At 43.9% G+C, this 23,027-nt stretch overlaps 1 protein-coding gene across 1 annotated transcript in view; it reads right to left on the bottom strand.

Moving 5' to 3' along the window:
* Positions 1 to 23,027, bottom strand: part of LOC122540365 (chromodomain-helicase-DNA-binding protein 5-like) — a 68,140-nt gene that overhangs the window by 24,150 nt on the left and 20,963 nt on the right. The window contains exons 2-16 of the mRNA XM_043675984.1: positions 21,009 to 21,163; positions 15,774 to 15,892; positions 13,058 to 13,308; positions 11,857 to 11,987; positions 11,518 to 11,644; positions 10,534 to 10,700; positions 8,742 to 8,966; positions 8,005 to 8,208; positions 7,447 to 7,658; positions 6,469 to 6,600; positions 4,803 to 4,908; positions 4,151 to 4,342; positions 3,036 to 3,236; positions 2,005 to 2,142; positions 105 to 226 (exon numbers count right to left, since the gene is read on the bottom strand). Of these exons, the coding sequence (XP_043531919.1) occupies positions 105 to 226; positions 2,005 to 2,142; positions 3,036 to 3,236; positions 4,151 to 4,342; positions 4,803 to 4,908; positions 6,469 to 6,600; positions 7,447 to 7,658; positions 8,005 to 8,208; positions 8,742 to 8,966; positions 10,534 to 10,700; positions 11,518 to 11,644; positions 11,857 to 11,987; positions 13,058 to 13,308; positions 15,774 to 15,892; positions 21,009 to 21,163 (2,482 nt within the window). The remainder of the gene's footprint in view (positions 1 to 104; positions 227 to 2,004; positions 2,143 to 3,035; positions 3,237 to 4,150; positions 4,343 to 4,802; positions 4,909 to 6,468; positions 6,601 to 7,446; positions 7,659 to 8,004; positions 8,209 to 8,741; positions 8,967 to 10,533; positions 10,701 to 11,517; positions 11,645 to 11,856; positions 11,988 to 13,057; positions 13,309 to 15,773; positions 15,893 to 21,008; positions 21,164 to 23,027) is intronic.

Below are 23,027 nucleotides of genomic sequence, written 5' to 3'. Positions count from 1 at the left end.
TTGCATACCTGTCTACCTCTGTATTTATATAGTCTCCCATTTCATACTTGCTACCAGATGGAGCTATAGATTAGAAGCAAATTAAGGCATTAACACAAACTTACTTAAAACGTTGAGGAGTAAGGAAGTTCAGCAAGTGGAAAAGCTCCTCCAGATTATTCTGTAGTGGCGTCCCAGTCAGCAGCAGCTTGTAATCAATCTTGTAAGCATTTAGCACCCTAAAATACTGAAACATTCAATACTGACAAATGAACAACTCTTCACAAACTGGCATCTGGAGCCAAACAGCGACATCAACAGAGCCACGTGTCCCAAGCCCACATTTTAATTTACGGATGGTAACTCGTCCGAGTTTATTTCAGGGTCTCTCCACCTTTCCCGCCCTACCAAAGGCACAGGTTTAAAATCATGCAGCACAGGGCAACCTCTTGGCCCATTAAACCTGTGCCAGCTATCTGGAAGAGCTATCTGATTAATACCACACTCATAACTCTGCAAATATTTCTCCTTCAAGTACAGTATTCGATTCTCATTGTGAGGTTCCCACTACGTCTGATCTCATCCACAAGCAACGCAATCCTGATCACAACAGCTGGTTCAGCAACAAAGTTTATCTTCTCCCCTCAGGCTCATTAGACGAATAGCTTAAATCCATCCCCTCTGATTACCGATCTTCTGTCAGTGGAAACACAGCTACTTTTTCGTGACGTTCAAAACCTTACACAACTCTGAAGAGTCTGATTAGGTTTCCCCTCAATCCTCTCTGCTCAAAAGGAGAATAATCCTAGTTTCTCCCTCTCAGCTCCAAGCATTGATTCTAGCTATGATTGGTAGAGGTGGAGGGCTGGTTGCTACCACAGCTTGCAAAAAATTACACTTCTGTAAATGGATTAAAAGCAGTTTGATTTTTCTTAGAGGTGAATCATGTGGCGGCTTAGATTAATGTTGCCTGCATTTAGTAAACATGACAAAACAGTGGCAGCTCAGACAGCCTCGTGGTGTGGAGTCTGAAAAGCAAATCAGCTGGATTTATTCTTCACTCAAAGCAGCACGTTGGCTGTAAGTGTAGGAAACATGTGGCTTTACAGTGCAGAACCTTTATATTAAAGGGACAACTGACTTTGCTGCACTTCAAGAAAGACTGAGGGGGTGTCTGGACTATACTTCCCATAATGTGCACACAGGAGGCAGAGCCAGCTATCAGGACCCAAGACAGAAAGAGAGAAGTAAGTGACCCTCACAAGGACTGAAGGAGATGGACTGTTCCTGACTAAGATCGAAGAAACGAGAAGATGATGGCGATCAGCCTGTGAATACAGAGTCAGAGCAGGAGGGAAGGTCTGTGTCCTTGAGGCACAGAGGTGAGCGGGTCAAGTTATTTAATCTGGGAGGGGTCAGGGAGTCAGCAACATGGGGTCATCAATTTAATTTAACAGACTAAAATCAAGATACATTATCTTGTACAGCAGCAGCATGAATTTCCACCCCCTACATGGAATACCTGAAGAAAATATCATCTTATTGCTTAATGAAAAATTTCATAAATATACAAATCAGAGACAGATCTCGGATGAAAGGGAGATCATTGGGGCACCGAATTTATTTTTGAATTTCATTTGCAAAGCGATAGTGACCCAGATCGCCACCACTTGTACTACAGACCTCCACAATTCCACAGCCTTCAAGATGCAAATGGTCATTGAACTACTTGGTATTTTACTTCTCATTATGTTACTGATCTTCCCTCACATACAAGTTTTACAGACTTTGATGATCCTCTGGTACCAAGTTACCACTTTTTCAGCTTCGACCCTCAGTCAAGGTCAGCAAAAATATTCAGCTGTGAACTGCCTCACTCAATTTCCAGACAAATCCCCCTCCCCCTCCCTCTCCCTCTCCCTCTCCTCCCCATGACGACCAGACTCAGCACTACGGCACCCCCCCCAACTCCAGGTGATAGTCCTCTCGGAGACTCCAGGAGCATTGAGACTATGTCATACTTACTTTGGATTGGTTGTTTTTCAGCCTGTGAGCTTCATCGACAACAAGACATGCCCAGTCAATGGATCCCAAGATCGTCTGATCAATGGTGATCAACTCATACGAAGTCAGCAGCACGTGAAACTTTATTTGCGCCTCGCTCTGAAAACAGAAACATTTCCGCTTGTCAATATCAATCCCAAACACACTGGTTACTCAGCAAAAGACTCCTGGACAGACAAATCAGACACATCTACAAGAACTGAAGGCAGCTGCATCAATTTTAGAGGCAGTGTAATTCTCTACAAACTAAAAATGTCTACCATCACCAAAAATGTTCTTCATTCTCAACTAGAACTTCATGACCTAAGAAACACTAACACTACTTTGCCGTTTATCTCTCTCACATCTACTCACAGAGTTATGGGCAAAATCATCTTCTAATTCTTCACCCAGACAGCCATTTTGCATACATGATGGAGAGAGCCAGCAGACTATTGGTTATAGAGGGCATCACAGCCAGGCTCAGTGACCTGCCCCACACAAAAAGGTTCATTGGATAGTGACCAACAGCAGGAACCCCAACATATTTTCCCTGCCTTGTCCACAGTACTGCCCCAAGCACAGATCCCAGCTGAGTCAGCCAACTCCATACAAACAGAGACTAAGTCTGAAGTGACCTAATCTGTCTGGCTCAATGCCAAAATTAATCTACTAATTGAACCCATTAGAGAATCGATACCGTCACTGCAGGACTGAAAAACTCTAAGCTTCATTGAAAGCACCTCCCAAACCCTGTCAGCACCAACTCTGGAGATTCCCTCCATCCCAATTTGGAAATATATCACTGTTCCTTCACCTTCACTTGGTCAAATTCCTCAAACTAGTTAATTCGCTTCTATGGAAATACTTTCACTACAACAGTAGGATTCACGGATGCGGCTCACCACCTCCTTCTCAAGTACAAAGGAAATTGTGCAGTAACTATCCACCTTGGGTCAGCGCCCCACTCTGAGAATGAATAAAGGGTCTTGCTCAGAAGTATAGATACTCACCTTCATCCTGAAGGTTTTTTTCCCACTCTTGATTACGTTATCATCAAAGCAAAACTCATTCTCTCGGATGACAGCTCTGCAGTCTTTGTCTCCTGTGTAAGTCACCACGTAGAAACATGGTGCCCACAGCGTGAACTCCCGTTCCCAGTTAATAATGGTGGACAATGGAGCACTCACCAGGAAAGGTCCTTTGGAGTGACCCTGTTAAAGAGATAGTACATCCGCCCTGTTAAATCCATGTCAGTGTGGTTGCACTATTGTGAACTGACTGGCCCTTGCTAATCAGGTGTCACCACAGATCAATTAATTCCAGGGCAAAAATAGAGACAGCAGTCATTTTGTTTCAAGACAGAGTAATACAGCATGGAAATAGACCCTTCAATCCACCTAGTCCATGCCAACCAAACTAAACTAGCCCCACCTGCCTGCTCCTGGCATAACCGCGCCCCGCGCCCCCCAAATCCTTCCCAATTCATATAATTACCCAAATATCTTTCAAACATTGTAATTGTGCCCACATCCACAATTTCCTCAATATCTCCTCAATATTTTAGTGTTAGGCATCAAAGCCAGGGTGAGAGACACAGCTCAAAGAATATATTTAATTTGGTTAATGAACACACTTTAAGGAGATAAATTAATTTAAACTTTCACTTCAACTATGAGCAGCAAATCACGTCTAATTCTATAATCATTAAATAGAAAAAGGCCAAATTATTATTGTCAGTAAATCATTAGACAACTCACAAACACAAAGGGCCATTTAGCAAGTTTAAAGAAGAGCTATCAAAAAGAATTTTCCCTCAACATGTTAGTTAGCTAGGATAGAAAGGAGAGTACATTGGAGTTATTGAAAATAACATTAGACACGATGAGATATAGCCAAGAGGTGAACACTGATGAGAGAGTCAACCTCCTAGAGAGAACAGCTTCAAAGGAAAGTCAATTTATTGGAAGGATGAGCTGAAACGAAACCACAATACTGCTCCCAAACCTGGGAGAACTTGGACTCTCATTCACCCAAACACATGATCAAAGCTTCTCACGCCAGCCTAGATCTCAAGTACCAATCACTATCCCTGTCACAAAAACTCCAGCCTCAAAATGTTCCTCACCTCTTTAAACAGAGAGTATAGAAATACAATCGTTTGAACGGTTTTCCCCAATCCCATCTCATCAGCCAAAATTGTATCAGTGCCCTGAGCCCAAGAGAAACGCAGCCAGTTCAGCCCCTCCAGTTGGTAAGGGTGGAGGTTGCCACCTGTGGCATCAATGTACTCTGGTTGCTTGTCAAACTTCACAGTTGGCTATGGTGAGAAGGAAAAGGATACAATTAATTCAGTATATTTAAAACACAAACTGCTGAGATTTACTACATCCCACTACAGGTCAAACAGCCCAATTCTGTAAATTCCAGAAAATAACCTGGTTTCAAATATAATGACAGGATCCAAGTCCTCTCTGGTCACTGCCTGCAAGAATGCGTATCTAACTCCATGCTGTATCTGTCCTGGGAATGCTTGACAGAGAGAGATTAGAAGGAGATTTACTCTCTTTCCAACTGCATGCCATACCTGTCCTGGGATTGTTTGGGACAAAGTAAAGTAAGCATTACTCTCGATCGAACTGGACATCCTCTCTGTGCTGGAAGCATTTTCACAATGTACAGAAAGCTTTACTCTGTAATCAATGCAGTGCAGACGGAGATTAATGCTGGATCTGATTACACCAAGTCTGCATCAACAAACTCTGCTGCTTCTCACTTACATCGACTATGGGCTGTACTGGAGGCGGGTCGAAGATCAATTCCCTGGCTTTACGTCCTTTTTTCGGTTTTCTCACTGGTCTTAAATCATCTCCCAAAATTAATTGTCTGTAGTGAGAGAGAGAGGAAGGGGGGGGGGGAGGGGGGGAAAGACAGAGAGCGCGACGAGAGAGAGAGAGAGAGCGCGAGAGAGAGAGAGAGCGCGAGAGAGGGGGAATAAAAATCAAAGCATGTCAGCAAATCCAACACTCTCAGAAACAGAAGGGCATCACCAACCATTGCCCATTCATCGATCCCATTAATCAAGCTCCCGATGCAGTTCCCTCCTCTTCCACATAGGCTGGTCATCTTCCAATACTTCTGCTAGCACCAAGACCCCATAACCACAGAAAAGGTGAACATCTGCGTGGGTTTCCTCCGGGTGCTCCGGTTTCCTCCCACACTACAAAGATGTGCAGGTTAGGTGAATTGGCCATGCTGAATTGCCTGTAGTGTTAGGTGCAGGGGTAAATGTAGGGGTATGGGTGGGTTGCGCTTCGGCGGGTTGGTGTGGACTTGTTGGGCCGAAGGGCCTGTTTCCACACTGTAATGTAATCTGTAATCTAATCTAATCTAATCACTGACCCGACTTTGTCCAACTTCCCTTCGAAAAGAAAGTGAGGACTGTAGATCAGAGTCGAGAGTGTGGTGCTGGAAAAGAACAGCAGGTCAGACAGTGTCCGAGTAGCAGGAGAATTGATGTTTTGGGCATAATTTCTGATGAAGTGCTTATGTCCGAAACATCAATTCTCCTCAGATGCTGCCTGACCTGCTGTGCTTTCCAGCACCACACTCCCAACTTCCTTTCTAGTTTAGATTGTCAGAGATTCTTTTGTCAGATTCCAATATTTTCTTGTTACAAAATGCCCTTGAAAACAACTGTCTGGCTTTGCAATTTCAATTTCAGAGCATCTAGCTTCAGCTGCCCTTCGGCAGATGTTCCTTCTCAGGCACAGGCCAACATCCGGAAGGACTTGGGCAGCAGGCACATGGAGGCAAGTTCTCCACAGAGCTACACACCATCCTGAAATCAATACACCACTTGCTTCACCGTGGTTGGGACAAGATCCTAGCATTTCCTCCCTAATGGCACCACAACGGTACCATTATCACATGGACCACAACAATTCAAGATAGTGGCACATCATGACCTTCTCGGGGTGTCTGACAGTGATGCCTTCATCCCGAGAATGAATTTTAAAAAGTGTAACCTAGGATGGAGCCAAGTGAAGTGCTCACCAGGAAATTGTAGCTGGTCCCCTTTACTTGAGGACACTGGGCATTGAATTGGTTCTTTAGGAAAAGCACAAGGGCTTTTGCCCAAAACGTCGATTTTACAGGTCCTTGGATGCTGTCTGAACTGCTGTGCTTTTCCAGCACCACTAATCCAGAATCTGGTTTCCAGCATCTGCAGTCATTGTTTTTACCTGGTTCTTTAGGAAAGCCAACACAACTCATGATATTCTTCTGGAACCAGTCCACATTGCCAGATTTGTTGCATTCAGTTTCACAGCTTGTAAACTTGTGACTTTGGGTCATCAATAACATTCTCGCTATACTTACATTAAAGAAACTGACAGTGAAGCCATTCGGCCTGGTTTAAGATTGTGTCTAATAAGCAGCACTGACCTGTGATTCCAATACAACTCCTTCGTAGTGTCATAATCTGGAATATCAAACTCTTCAAATTCCCACGTAGCCTGGTCATACGGCAGATCCCGCCACTTAACTAAATAGTGCAAATCACCCTTTTTATCAAAGCTGAAAGAAAACAGACAAAATGCAAGTTTTTGTATCCTAATATGTCAATGGCACAAATTGAATGCAAGAATTTCACCTCCATTTTATGTGGAGTTTGATGAACAGTACAAATGGAGCTTTGCTCTGTACCTCATCCATGTTCTATTTACTTTGGAAAGTTTAACAGGGAGTCTGACCCTTTCTGTTTTTGCCCTTAACATGTTTGATGACTCAGTGTAAAGATGCTTTACCTCACATCTAATCCGTGCTGTACATACCCTGCAAGGTATTAAAGGGCAGGATAAAGGAAGCCTTACACAGTGTGTAAACTATTCTGTTCCTACCCTAAGAACGCTCGACAAAACAATGGAGATATCAAGCAGGGAACATGGTCTGGATTAGAGTACAAAGACAATGGAACATTAACCTCACTGACAACATTGCTCGGACCGTCTCAGGTTTGTTTCTTCTTCAGCATCTTAGAGAATGATTCAGCAAAGCACAGCTTTGATAAATGAATCAACTCTGTATAGGAGGGAAACTACCTCTGGAATGGGGTGGGGTGGGTTGGCCCTGAACAAAAAGGAGATAACCTTATAATTCAAGTTAGGTTGTTCAGGGCACAGGTCAAAAAAGCATTTCTCCACATGAGAGAGATTAAATTCTTGGACACAGAAGTTGTTGTGGCTTGGGAAGGGTTACAGGGTGTCAGTTCAGAATTTCAAAACGGAGGGGGATAGAATTTCATTGGCCAATGGTTATTTAAATGTCAAGGAGGCAAGGTGACAGTTGGGGTAAAGGTCCAGATCAAACTGAATGTGAGCACATGTCCCAGGACCTGATCTGTCTCCAAGATCAGCCCCTCACCTGTGGTTGATGATACGGTGAACAATGAGCCACTCAGGTTTGATCCCATATCGATAATACTGCTGCTCCATCAGTGCAAACTGTGGGTCCTTACTCTTCCGTTTCTCACTCTTCTCTTCATCATCCCCAGAGCCATAGTCAAATGGTGGTGGTTCATCCATATCGTTCTTCCTTTGGAAGTTCCGGAACATTACAGTGTGGTATAGCTCCAGCTAGAGTGGGCAGAGAGTTACATTTTAACACACTTGCATTTCTTATCAACGGCCTCACTGCCTTTCCTCAACCATGTTTCCACATTTTGATCTTAAAGGGAAAGGTTACAATCAGCCTTGCACGATAGGCAGTGAGTGACCAAAATAACTTCTGTTGCTACTGCGAGGTCTGTTAAGATGCGTGTGTTTTGGGACAGTCTCTAAGTTAGAACTAAATCAAGAGAATCATGTGACCCATTCTGCAGCCTGCCCAGCAACAGGCCTCAGTAACCCAGGTCTGGGAAGCTCCTGGCTTCACAGCAAGCGTGCGCTTCAGGCCCAGGAGACTTTGAATCATAAAACCTACCTGCAATTCTGTGGCCCAAGAGCAATGCCAGTATGACAGTCCCACCCATTTCACAAAGAATTCTCGCTCTGGTCGTCCTTTCAGGGCCTTGGGCTGTTCGGCTTCATTGACTTCACCCATCAGAGCTGGGGGGGTACGTGGTGGTGGGGGCGAACCCCATGTCCAGTGCAAGATTCGCTGCACTTTGCCTTTTAGAGGTGTGCACTAGAGACAACACAAATATTTACACATTTTTAAATCATTCGACAGACATAATCTGATCAACCCCTAGTGAGAGCTCTCACCTCTATACACCATATCCGAAGTAGGGGCAACATAGGGAGGGGGCTGTATGCAGCAAAACATTACCCCTTTTCTTCAGCAGCATTTATACCCATTTGAAATCTCTTCTCTCCTGTTCCGAATGTGCTGATTCATAACTATGGAGGTTCCACAGGGTGACTTTTGGGAACTGGTCAGCATTGAGGTTTCTCAGTTGGGTCTTGGCTTGCTGACACACACACACACACACACACACACACACACACACACACACACACACCACAGTAGATCGTCTTTCCCTAGCACAGGACCAATTATCTCCCTGGCTATGATACTGGACAAAAAGCATATAAGAGGGGATGAGGTCAAACTCTGATGCCACTTCAACACCCATAGCAATTCACTTCATCAGAAAAGGTTCAAGTTACTACAGGCCATATCACAATCCACAGTGGTCAGGACAATTATAGACTCACCAAGCAACGTGGACAAACCCACTCTCCATTTGGGATCTCAGGGAGTGGAGGGTTAAGGCAGTGAATGTGATAAGAGGAAGGACAGGAGTCACAACACAGCAGCTCGCCTCCATCCTTGCAGACTCTGCAAAATTCCATGTGATCATCATCTTCCTCTTCCACTCCCTCATCGTCCTCTTCATCTTCATCATCTTCTTTAGGCTCCCACTGGATTCCTTCCTTTTCCTAGAGTCAGTACACAGAATACAGGATGGATTATACAATACTCTCAGACACAGACACAAATATACAATGGTAACTCACCAAGACAGCTGCAAGTACATCCAGAAGGACAAGGGAATCAATGCCATGGAACGCCATCAATCCCAAGCTCTCCCCCAAGACACACATCATCCTGACTTGGAAACATACCCCCCCCACACTGACACTGGATCACATATGTGGACACAGGCTATTTGGCCCATCAAGTCCAGACTGACCTTCCAAAGAGCATCCCACATCGATTTATTCCCATACCCAATCCCTGTCATCCTGCATTTCCTACAGCAAATCAACCCAGCCTGCACATCCTTGGACACTATGGGCACTTTAGTATGGCCAATCCACCTAACCTGCACGTCTTTGGACTGTGGGAGGAAACTGAGCACCTGGACGAACTCACACAGACACAGGGAGAACATTGGTCCCATCTGAGCAAAGGTACAAATGCAGACAGGATATTCAGTGTTGTGGTTCTGTTCGCCGAGCTGGGAATGTGTGTTGCAGACGTTTCGTCCCCTGCCTAGGTGACATCCTCAGTGCTTGGGAGCCTCCTGTGAAGCACTTCTGTGATCTTTCCTCCGGCATTTGTAGTGGTTTGAATCTGCCACTTCGGTTGTCAGTTCCAGCTGTCTGCTGCAGTGGTCGGTATATTGGTCGACCAGCTATCCTTAGTAGCCACACACGCAGATGACAAGCAACATGAATTCAACTGGGACAACACTACTATTACAGGACAAGCCAAACAGAGAACAGCCAGGGAATTCCTAGAGGCATGGCACTCATCCACAGATTCAATCAATAAGCACATCGATCTGGACCCAATATACCGGCCACTGCAACGGACAGCTGGAACTGACAACCGGAAGCGACAGATTCAAACCACTACAAATGCCGGAGGAAAGCTCACAGAAGTGCTTCACAGGAGGCTCCCAAGCACGGAGGATGTCACCTAGACAGGGGACGAAACATCTGCAACACAAATTCCCAGCTCGGCGAACAGAACCACAACAACGAGCACTCGAGCTACAAATCTTCTCACAAACTTTGAGGATACTCAGTTATGAGACCATTACAAGTGATGGAGCGGGAGGAGCTCATGTGAAGCATTAACACTTTTGGGGCCAAATGGCCTGTTATAATTCCTATACCATTCTGCAGGCCCAATCCTCTCCCCAAACATTAACACGCATTTATTTTCCTGTAGTGGGGTCAGTGGAGAATTTCAGATGGGAGCAGCCATCAAACACTTTCCCATTCACACGGGAGCCAAATGGAACTTCACTAGTATCAGCTGGACAAGATCAAGCAGCTCAACCTGGACAGAACAAATCAGAAATTGTTGGAAAAACTCAGCAGGTCTGGCAGCATCTGTGCGGAGAAAGCAGAGTTAATGTTTCAGATCCAGAACCTTAACAGGGATGGTCAGCCGCCATGCAGTCACACTGGAGCATTGCACTGGCTACAACGTCAACCCATGAAGCACATTAACAATGACGAGAAGGAAGCACAAAGCAGGAACCTGACAACTTACACAGTGCAAACAACTCCACTTTCCCTCGGGGGCCTTCTCCAGCTCTGGGTCCAGACAGACCAAGTGATAGGCCCGAGGACAGGTGTCACACAAAATAATCTCCCCTCCTTGCTGGCACACTTCACAGTAGTCCTGATGATCCGTCTCATACCCATCACCCTCCTCCACTAGCAAAGACAGAAGAATAAGAATCAATGAAGTTAGAGTTTCCCAGCATGTAATGCAAGGAAGCAAATGAGACACACTTGCAGAAGACAATTTTGCACATTTTGGAGAAAGTAAAGATAACAAACCATGTGCTTTAGTGCAGTACAGCTACATGTTTAAATAAACAAACAGTGGTGACTCATTAATGCCATGACTGGGTTTTCGATGTCTGCAAGGTAAAATTTGGGGGTGGTCCTGCAGGGAAATGTGTTAAACTGTGAAACAGCTCAATAATCTTTATCACAATTTAGAGAGAGAGAGAGGGGGATGGAAGAATTTGCACTTAACAAGAATGTGGAATTGAAAGAATTAGAACCCAGAATCAACAGTTTGAGTGGTTTATGCATAATATAACCAATACTGAGGAGCAGTTTTTAAATAATCTTCTCTCCCAGTGACTGGCTCTGGATGGTGTGCAGTTCTGTAACTCAAGATCAAATGATGGGAAGGGGAAAGCAAAAGGTAATGAGCATAGTCACATATGTACTCAGAAGCGTAAAGCCTGGCTCTTTCCTCAACTCAGACCAGTGGCACCACCAAAGCTGCAGTCCAGCTGGGATTTGTGAACAAAGCAGAGAACAGGAATCAAGAGTGGGGGTTCTGGTCTTTAGGTCCTGAACACTTCATTAAGTGATGGTGCTAGTTACTAAATCCAGAACCCACTCAGTAATGCCTCCCCATAAGCAGCGGCAGGTTCTACTCCCCTCGATCCACGGTCAGAAGGCAACACTGCACAAATGCATCTTAAATCCATCAGAAAAAAAGTTAAGTATTTACATCTTTTCTTCCTCTTGCCACCTTTCCTTCTTCTCTTGCCAAAACCAGCAGAGCCGTCAGGCCGCAAGGAGCAGCTGTGGACACTCGCGCTGTCTAGATCCGACTCACCGTGATCATCTTCCTCACTCTGCAAACACAAGCACAACACACACACACACATGGAGAGGGGAAAGGTTTCAGACTTCCACAAGTCAATGTTCACTCGAGGTAGGATACAATTCCACCACCACCACCACTACTCCGCTGGCACCTCACTGAAGTGACAACTCCTACCAGTTAAGAGATGAGCTTGCGCACATAGAAATCAAACAAGTCAATGGGACAAGGGGTTGGCCTTACCGAAGACCCTTTTTTCCGTTTGCCACTGAAACCTCCGAACTTGATCTTCAGAGGTGTCATCTTCTTCCCTTTTCCTTTCTTCTTCAACTCAGCCGCTCGAGCACTTTTACTTTTCTTCCGAACTCCTGGACCTGTGAGCAGACAGCAGCAGCGCTGTGAAACACAGACTGAGTATCGATGGCAGGGTGAAACATTCTGCACTGCAGATTCTTGGAAAAATACAGTGCGAGTGTGGCCCCTCATGCCTTTCAGCTTTCACCCTTCCTCTCCCAGAGACAGTCAGTCTTATTGGACCTCCACCAGTACAGGTCATCCACACCCACCGAACCCACTATTTGTAAATACGCCAACCCACTCAGTGAGCACTGGCAGACTATCAGGCCATAGTGAGTGCCGCCCAGACACCCCGACACAAACACTTCCCACCTGGATTCAGTGATCATACCGCGTGAAAAGAGGTCATTCGACGCTTTTGCCTGTGCCAGTTCTTTCGAAATTACAGGAATATTGGTCCCTCTCTCCCCATTCTTTTCCCAAAGCCCTGCAAATATCTCCTTTTCAAATACTTGTCAAATTCCCTTTTGAAGGTTACGATTGAACCTGCAGTTGGTGCATTCACGTTGAAACAGATGCTTGGATAAATAAAAATTTAAAACTTTCCTCACACCAGGTTTGGTAATTATTTTAAATCTGTATCTTGTAGCTTCTGATGGATATATGTGGGCATTTTCTATCACTGAGGTACTAAGGTGGCACAGTGGTTGGCGTTGCTGCCTCACAACACCAGGGACCCGGGTTTGATTTCAGCCTCGGGCGACTGTGTGCATGGAGTTTGCACATTCTCCCAGTGTCTGCGTGGGTTTCCTCTGGGCGCTCTGGTTTCCTCCCACAGTCCAAAAATGTGCAGGTCAGGTGCTGGCCATGCTAAATTGTCCATAGTGTTCAGGGATATGTAGATTGGGTGCATTAGTCAGGGGTAAATGTGGAGTGGTTGGGGAATGGGTCTGGGTGGGTCACTCTTTGCAGAGTTGGTGTGGATTTGTTAGGCCAAATGGCCCGTTTCCACACTGTAGGGTCAACTACAGTGCAGACTAGCAACTAGGGAAGGAAAGGAGTACATCTCACAGATCAGTGCCTAGGGGTTTCTCCCCACCCAATTTACAAGGCCCGATTTACATGTGTGCGTGAAAACAGCATTTACCTTTCCCTTCTTTGGTCTTGGCTTTCCTTAGGGGCACGGGGGGCTGAATAGGGGGTGGCAGAGGAATCGGTACCGGTGGTGCCACGATCACCTGCTCCACTGCTGCCGCCACCGCGGCTGCCGCTGCCTCTGCCGCAGCCACAGAGGTCCCTTTGAAAGGATTGTTGGCGCTGAACTCCCTCCATTTGGCACCGAGCACCGTCATCATTTTGGACATCGGGATTTTCGGATTCTTCTTGGCAATGAGTGGCCTGATGGGGAATTGAAGACAAGGCTGGTCAGACGGTATTATCATGAACACAGGAGTGACGGGTAAACACTACTTTCTGAGAGTCAGGACACAGGCAGCAGAATTTTGGATGAGCTCAAGTTTACAGAGAGAGTGGAACAGTCAGGTTTGGAGTTAACAAAGGCATATCCCTGAAGGTCATTACAAAATTCCTAACCTCCCTCCATAAACACAAGAGTTAGTGGCTATTTGACCATAGGAATTATTGTCTCGGACTCTGGTTTACACAAAGCTACTTCTGGTAAGCAGAGTTGTTTATGGGACAGTAATCAGGGAAGAGAATCCTGGCAAATACCTGTCCTGCACATGAAGGATGCGGAGTCTTGTAGCTGCCATCCTGTCACCACAGCCGAGGAACAGGAGCTTACTGCTCAGGATGCAAGCCTGAAGCGTTATTGCACCAGATCATGGCTCATCTTCTCTCAAATCTCATCGCTCTTATTACACTAATCTATTAAAATCCATGAATCTCATGCTGAAAGCTCCATCTGACTCTCGGCATTCACTGCCTTTTGCAAAGACAATATTCTAGATACCAATTCAGACATTGTTCCCCAGTAGAGATTTAAGACGTAAAGTAGTGATCCAAAGGACTAGGCCAATACTCCAGGGAGCTGGGTTTAAATTCCACAAAGGAAAATGATGGAATTCAAATTCAGTGAATAATTCTGGAAGATAAACAGTGATGTGTTTATATAATAATTAAATGATGATATCAACAACTGTTGTAAATTCCATCCGGTTCATTAATGCCCCTTTAGGAAAGGAAATCTGCTCTCCTTACCCAGCCTGCCCTACACGTGCGTGCAGACCTACAGCACGTAAGTGACCCTTAACTATCATCCAAAATGATCTAGTAAGTCTCTCAATTAGAGAGAAAGTAAGACAGGCAACTGGTCTTGCTAGTAACACACATCCCAGAAAGAATAAATAGAAAGAAAATGACATTTAAGGGGTTTAGGACACAATGATGCAACAGGCGGCACAGTGGCTCAGTGGTTAGCACAGGTTCAATTCCAGCCTCAGGTGACTGACTGTGTGGAGTTTGCACGTTCTCCCCGTGTCTGCGTGGGTTTCCTCCGGGTGCTCCGGTTTCCTCCCACAGTCCAAAGATGTGCAGGTCAGGAGAATTGGGCATGCTAAATTGCCCGTAATGTTAGTGTTAGGTGCTTTAGAGAGAGGGAAATGTGTCTGGGTGGGTTACTCTTTGGAGGGCCGGTGTGGACTTGTTGGGCCGAAGGGCCTGTTTCCACACTGTATGGAACCTAATCTAAACATAAAAGGTTGCCATTCAGTCCACTGTATCTGTGCTAGCTCCTTGGAACAGCTTTCCAACTAGCCCCACTCTATTGAAAGTAACTACTGAATCTAGTATTCCCACAATTACTTCAGGCAATAAGTTCCTTGGGTCACCTCTGAACGTTTTGCCATATATTTTAACTTTTGCCAATTTATTTATAGAGATAATGCCACAGTGTGGGGTCTAAATAGGTGAAGGCAGGGCTGCATATGTGGAGTGAAGGATGGAGAGAAATGCAACAACTTAACCCAGTACTGCTTCCAGTGGCAGAAGAGATTGTGTCTCGGGGACACATAGTTAAGGTAATTGACAAAAGGACCACTGGCATCGTGAGTGTTTTTTTTGTTAAACTCAGCAAGTTGTAATCTGGGCGCACTGCCTGAAGGGGTGTCCGCAGCAGATTCAATGGCAACATCAGAAAGAGAATTGGATAAACGCTAGAAGGGGAAAAGGTTCCAGGTCCAAGGGAGGAAAAAAGTCAGCACAGGTACCTTGGTGCAACCACCTATTCTATGGTGCGTCATTCTGCTATTCCAAGAGTATGCGTACAGTAGCTAGGTCACACACCCACCATGTTAATACAAAACACATGAAGGTAAATTAAAACATTGAATTACAGGGTATATGTTTAGAATTGATGTTGGACCTGCTGCTGCCAACAAGACATTAGCTAACATTTTCACTCAAAGAACACCTGACATTCCAATTAAAACTTTCCAAAGAGAATGTAGCGTCTTCACATAAGATACTCAGCAGTATTGTGAAAGGTCAGTCCTACAAGCACCCCATCATTAGCAGTATTTAGTGAACAATTCACTGTGCCAGAATCACAAGGGATGAGTGTGTCACATGGGACAAAACACTAGCTGCAACTGTTTTAGTTTCAGGAGTCTATTACTGAAAATTGCATTTGGGAATGCAAATAGATCCCAAGGTTCGGAAATCGGGATTGAACACAATTGGAGTTATTTCTAATAACTGGAGTTATTTTTAATAACTAATTTATCCTGTTCAAATGCCACAGAACGACACAGAATGTAAGCAAACCAACACACAACTGAATATAACAGAACAGCAAAAAGAAAGGTTTTTTCAAATTATTGAACAATTATTCCAGCAGCATGTACCTCAGGAACTGACTGAAGGTTTTGTAGTTGGTCAGAGTGTGGTAATCTTGCTCTGTGAATTCATAATCCACATCTTCCAAACCCCAATCATCCATTAAGTATGTGGAGGACTTCTGTTCCTGAAGAACATGGATAAAAGAGGGAAACAGATTGTGACCAAGAAATTGGATTACTTGAGTATTCATCCTCCAAGATTCTAGAACTGACAGCTTCTTCATCTCCCCATTCCTTTGAAAGCCTTAATGATTGGTATCTCCTTTGAGTGCCCTCTACCCAAAATGCCACAATCTCCACCACAGTTCAGAATTGATCCCAACTATAAAAGGATCAAACCGTGCGTCACTGGCACACAGTCTGTTCCAATATGACCATCCAGTCAATTGATTGATTGGTTCCCCCCCAAAGGTGACAGGGTTAATGTTGCATCATACATATACATATCGCAGCCTGTGCATGGCCATGGTGGAGACATTAAACAACTCTGCTCCTTGATCCATAGATACAGTCTGATCTGCTGAATATTTCCAGCATTTTCTGCTTTCATTTTCTTCCAGCATACGGCTGCATGAATCTCTTCTGTTCTTTATTGCCTGCTGATGATATAGGTTGGAGGAATTTACAAACTGACACTCAACCTGTTTGGCCAATTTACAAACACACCTTCCGTGGTCATCAAGTCCTGGAGTGGGACTTGAACCTGCAACTTCTCACTAAGACACAGAGATTCTACCTGATCCACAAGACCATCGGAGGTTAGCTCGGAACAACAAATCATTTCTTGATAAGCACTTTACAGTTTTCCAAACTCGACACTGCACCGAACAATTTCAGGCAATTGCCACTGCTTCCAGTTTCTTAGACTGCAGCAGCCAAGCAATGGATCTATAGTTGTAATTACTTCTCTGCTTATCTCATTACCGTCTTCTTTTCACTTACACCAACATCTCCATCATCATATTAATCACTCCTGCCTTCCACCCTGTCTCTCACACTCCCTTTTGTCCTTCCCTCACTGTAATTGCTTGAAACCCTGTTACATCTCTAACCTTAACCACTTCCTACAATATCAAACATCTTTGCTCCATCCTGCAGAGGTACAACATGATCTGCTACTTCCGGAATTTTCTGCTTCTATTTCCCCCTATCTTCCGTACCCTTGCTTCCCAAAAAACAAAGACTGCACAGGTTCATTAAAAACCTTGAAGGTCCACAAAGTTTCTCCAAATATCATACTGTCACAAGGTTACACAACCAAGCTGGTCCTTTCCTTTCGCCTGCTGTAAATCAGCAGGGACTCTTTCACATTCCATCAGCTGCTCAGTCCTCACTCCGAGCCCTGACAGCCAGTAACAGCTGGCTACTGCGCACTAGGACCTAGCCCAATGCTGCAGCCACCCACAACCCACACACGTGCACTTTTAAAGAAAGACTGTTCTATAGAAATCAGGTAAATTAACAGAAAGACTTGAACTTACATAGCACCCTTCACAATCTCAGGAATTCCTAAAATACTTTACAACTAATTAAATTCTTGCATGTCGTAATAGCGTTAATTACCTGGAGCTGGGGTAGATCACCCACAAAGATTGTAGCTGATATTCCACCTCAACCCCTCCTTCCCAGGCTATCCTTATGTTCCTCAATTCCCTTACTACTTAAATCTATTGAACTCCCTTGAATACTCTTGTGAACGTAGCATCCATTGACCTCGGGGTTCCAAAAATTCACAACTCTCAGTGAAAACCTTTCCCCTCATCTCAGTCCAAAATGGATAACAGCTTATTTTCAGTTTGTGGCCCTTTGTTGGAGATTCTCTACCCAATGAAAACATCTCATCAGAATCAATTTGGTCAAGCCCCTTAAGAATTTTATATTTTTCAATTAGATTGCACTTCATTTTCCAAAGCTCAGGAAACGTAGGTTTAGTTGACTCAATCTTTCATTTTAGGACAATTTGCTCTTCCCAGGACCTAACCTGGTTAACCCCGCTATGGAGCAAATGGGTTCTTTCTTGGGTAAGGAGACCTCATTAGTGCCCTGTAAGATTGTATGCTTTACTTAGATACTCTGATCGCTTTGTTACCAACGGTGATACACCTTTGCAACATAAATTTAACGAGGATGTTAAAACGATCATCCTCATTTTCAAAACCCTCCAAGGCCTCGCCCATCTCTGCAACCTCCTCCAGTTGCTCAACTCTCCACACTACCTGTGCTCCTCAATATTGTGGCCTCTGGAGAAAGGGGATTTTAATCTGTCCACTGTAGGTGACATTGTCTTCAGCTACTTGGGTGCTAAAGCTTTGGAATTTGCATTCTAAACCCCCACCCCACCCCCAAACCACTCCTCCACTTTTCAGCTGACCCTTAAAAGTACACATGATTGAGAAAAGTTTCTTAGTCGCCTGCCCTGACATCACATGTAAGTCAGGATCAAGTTTTGTTTGATAATACAGTTATATTCACTAAAACACCTTCCAATGTTAAAGTTGTTAAATAAAAGACAAGTGCACACAGCAAAGTCACACAAACAGCAGATTATATAATGACCTGCTAATCTGCTTCTAGTGACATGGACCCAGGACACCAAGAAGACTACAGGTAGGAACTAAGGCTGATACCGCCCTCGTTCTTGCCTGTCCATCCCAAATCCTTACTATGCCAGGGATAGGGTGGCCAATTTTAGATTCTCAAGCCCAAGCATGGACTTCAGGGCAGAAACAGTACCATAGTCTGGAACAAGTTACACACACAAATATACAAAATGATGCAGAGCTTGCAAGCTGTGATCAAACAAAGAACGGAGGATGCTGGAAATCCAAAACACACAAAAAGAAATTGCTGGAGAAATTCGACAGGTCTGACAGCATCTGGTAAAACAGTCAACATTTTGAGTCCAGTGACCCTCCTTCAGAACTGAAAGCTGTTTGGATCGACTTCCAGGAGCAAATCACTTTGTCACCTTGAGCACAAAGTTCATCAACTCTTGTTCTGGATGTCAAACCAAACACAACCAGACCATATCACTTCCTGCAAGGGCCCAGACTTAACCACCAATTAGTGATACAGATGGAGCCTCCTCAGATGGGCTAATAAAAAAAAGACAGTTGCCTCAATCAGTAAACAATAAAAAGTAGTACAAATGCCCTCTTAGGCCAACACTGATAATGGGGAAAGAGGGAAATGTACAGTCCTATCAAAATGAAAGCTCAAATTAAGCAACGAAAGCTCAGAGAACCTTTCTAACGAACTAAACTACGTTAGCAGGGACCCAAACACGTTTTTAATCCTTTTAAGCTCCTAATATCCCCGCTCATAAGGTATCAAAATTCAAGCACACACAAGGTCAGGGAGAAACATCAGCTTCCACAAACAAATGGCTTTCCTGAAAATCAAGTATTACTGAAATATCCCTCAACTAATTTTTAACAAATGGGGAAATTCACCAGAATGGAAATGATTCGAGATTATGAAAAAGCCCCAGTATCTTCATCTACTGTTCAATTTGTCAGCAACTGTCCCAGCAATAAGGTTACAATAGAGCTACATATAACAATTGGTAGACCACATTTGGAGTATTGTGTGCAGTGCTGGTCGCCACAGTATAGGAAGGATGTGATTACACTGTGGAGCATGCAGAGGAGGTTCACGAGGACGTTGCCTGCTGGAGCAATTCAGCTCTGAAGGGAGAGTGGATAGGCTGGGATTGTTTTTCTTAAGAGCAGCAAAGACTGAGGGGGATCCTGATTGAGGTGTGCAAAGTATGAAGGGCACAGACAGGGTAGATAGGGAGAAGCTTTCCCACTAAGCAGAGTGCTCAATAACCAGGCAGCATACTTTTAAGGTAAAGATCAGGTGGTTAAGAGGGGATTTGAGAAATATATATTTTTAAACCAGCCTCTGAGTTGAATTAAAGTTCACATAACTGGGCCAATTTTCAACTGCTGTAAAAAGCAGCTGGAGGAAATCGCTCAGATTGTCCCAACGCCAATTTGTGATTCGTAAGGCAGCCCTTGCACTAGGCTGAGCCAGCCATGGTTCAGTGGGGAGCACTCTTGCCTCAATCACAAGGTTGTGGGTTCAAGCCCCTTTCCAGGAGCATCCAACAGAGGGCCACAGTCCCAGTGCAATACTGAGGGAATGCTTCGCTGTCAAAGGTGGTGACCCTCCAATGGGACATTAATTGGAGGCCCCTGTCAGGCTTCTCAAGTGGACTTCCCAAATCGCTCGGCCAATATTTATCCCTCTCCAGGCAATGTTATTAATCAATATCCAGCCTTTTATTTCACTGCTGCTTGTGAGAACACAAAGTCTGTACTTGGAAAGTATTTTCCTTAGCTGTAAAATGCTTTGGGCTGACTCAAGGTCGTGAAAGGCACTACATAAATGCAAAGCTTTCTTTTATTTCAAGCCTAGACAGTGGTTAGTTGGCAAGCAACTCGGGAAGGACATGACAGAGAAGTGTGAACATATTCTCAATGAAATATCTTTCCTTTGGCCAAGGCCAGCTTCTTAAAAATCAGAATTTGTGCAGTTTCTGTAACAATAAGACAACTGTATTCTCGTTGCTGATACCATCACTTCCAGGATTTTACCCTGGAACATATTACCTCACAACGACACCCTCAATAAATAGTAGTTGCAACATGGCAACACATCACTCAAACACTGACTTTCACCCTCCAAATAAGCGATGTCTCGTTTCCAACCCCGTAGCAACCTCCCCATCAATTGAAAGTCAAATATTATTTCGTGGATGAGGCAGGAGTGAACTCCGCAACCTCTCGATTGAGATAGGAGCAATTTTACCTTCCATCTCTTCTGAACCATTGTCTCTGCTGTGACCTGCTTTTGATCCCCTCACCTAGAAGCAGTCTGAGCCCACCTGTCCTGCCCATCCTTTCACAACTGTAAACACTTGGGGTATCACCCTGTAATCTATGCTGCACTCACAAAAAAGTACCCAACAAAGAAAGATCTGGTGGTTAACTCTTAACTGCCTTCTGGGCAATTAGGGATGGGTAATAAATGCTGGACTAGTCAGCGATGCCCTCATCCAATGAATGAATAAAAACAAATTTCTCACCCAGATCCCCCAATTACCGCTGGCCTCACTGCAATTTCTCCATCTCCCAATTTCAATATGGCTGCAATCCTTTTTTTGCCCCCCACCTGCCTCAGAGTCCAACTTTCTCTCTCAGTGTCTTCATCTGTAGATCACCCCACATTTGTTACCTCTTTCTTTCGCTTCTTCATTTTGGGCGTCTTGTTCTCTTTCTGTTTCCGTGGTTTCCTTTTTTTCTTCACTTTGGCTGGCTCTTCTTCGGAAAACATTACTTCACGACATTCTTCTTCCTCCTCTTCCTCCTCCTCTTCTTCCTCCTCTTCCTCTGTGAAAATCAAGACAGACTTTCAGGGTTCAACCAAGGGTTAAATTGTGTTGGTCTGGATTCCACACAGGAAAGACATGAAAATAATTTAGTTAAGACAATGATGGTGTGTGTATCAGTTACCAATTACAGATCACAGTCGCTCACTAAGTACAAAAACAATATCCTGGCCTACAAAGACAGAAAAATTCAACAAAGGACAAAAATATTTCAAAGACATTGCTGATCACAAACAACTTGCATTTATTTATATAGCACTTCTATGGCAGCAAAATATCCCAAGAATTTTACAGGAGCATAATCATATAAAATGACAAAAGAACACACATGGAAAAATGAGAACATAAGCAAAAGATTAGAAAGATATAAAAAAAATGCACACATTACAGAAGTCACTTGACTCAATCAGTGTCTCAATGATCATGCTCCATACAAACTTTTACCCATGATTCTCCATTTAATTCTATTAGCATACGGTTATAAATGTGAGACTTTACAAGACAGTTACGTTTTAATATGTCTCTCAATTTACAACAACACTGAATGTTGCTGCTAAACTTCCACCCAGAAACTGGCCCACTAGATGTAGTTACCATGGTGAAAGAAAGTCATTCTGAAATATATTGAAACACAAGTGACAATTTTAACACCATGACAAACAGAAGGGACAGCTGCTTTTGGAGACAGACACAGATGCACAGAGAGAGCGACAGAAAGAATCACTGCTGACTGGAAACTAATGCTGTGAGGAGCAACGTGAACTGCTCTCATGTTAACTAAGGGAAATGTTTGTAAAAAAAAGTTAATTTTCTGTTCAAACCAAAAGGGGAACAGGAGTAATAGAGATGCGGGGAACAAGATGTTACTGAGGTGGGTTTTGCTAGTGAAAGTCATTTCTGAAATACACAGACTGAGTGGAGCAATTTCAGGATTCATTCTGGCAAGGAAGAGAGGGGTGAGCCTGCTGGAGAGCTCGGACTAAGGTGAGATCTAACCTAGCATTGCTAAACATCTCCCAGAAGTATGGCATAAAGCTAAAACATTTTGTACATCATATTTCAATTCTATTCATTAACTGATGCAAAAATACCTTCTCTTTAGTTTGTTATACAAGTTGCCTGTTAAATGAAATATTTGGTCAATGTTTGATTTTAGTTTGGTTCAATAGCCTTGTTAAAATGTGAAATCTTGTCCTTCAGTTATTCCATTTGCCATTTAAAACATTCATCTCTTTAAAATAAATTGCCAGCAATCCCTAAGGGGATAATCTTCTGCTTATTCCTTTCTCCACCAGGTGCTGATCTGGCTTCCTTTTATGGAGATAGGTCCTAAAGAGTGCCTTTAGGTGAGTGGAGCAGTGGAGAGGACTATGGTGGCACGTCCAGTATATGGGGCTTAGGCAGCTGAAAAATCCAAGAATGAAAGTGGCCAGGATTGGACCAGCAGAGATCCTAATGGTTGTAGGACTGGAGGAATGCAGAGATCTCCAACAGTTGTACAGCCTTCTGACTTACTCCCAAGCCTGACATATAAGGATTTGGGACAGAAAACTGAAGCAGAATGTTTTTTATTAAATTGAAGAACTATAACTGTTAACCACAAAAACCAGATCAAATATTAGCCAAATTTACCTATTGAATATACTAATGTGAACAGCAGAGTTAATGCTTATTTTTCTCCAACTCCGTTAGGAACAGTGAGGATCCCAGAATAGACTGTTATGAAATGTTCCTTTAATCACTGGAACCCAGACAGAGCTTTTCCCACTTGATTAACAGGCCCAGCAGGTTTAGTTGTCATTAATTATCTGGGTGGTAATCTTTGTTAACATCTTCACATGTGTAACTTTAACAAATTTCTTGTC

Source organism: Chiloscyllium plagiosum, chromosome 34 (assembly GCF_004010195.1).
Source record: "Chiloscyllium plagiosum isolate BGI_BamShark_2017 chromosome 34, ASM401019v2, whole genome shotgun sequence".
In the NCBI taxonomy this organism is placed as follows: Eukaryota; Metazoa; Chordata; class Chondrichthyes; order Orectolobiformes; family Hemiscylliidae; genus Chiloscyllium; species Chiloscyllium plagiosum.
This window is presented reverse-complemented; position numbering and strand designations above follow the sequence as displayed.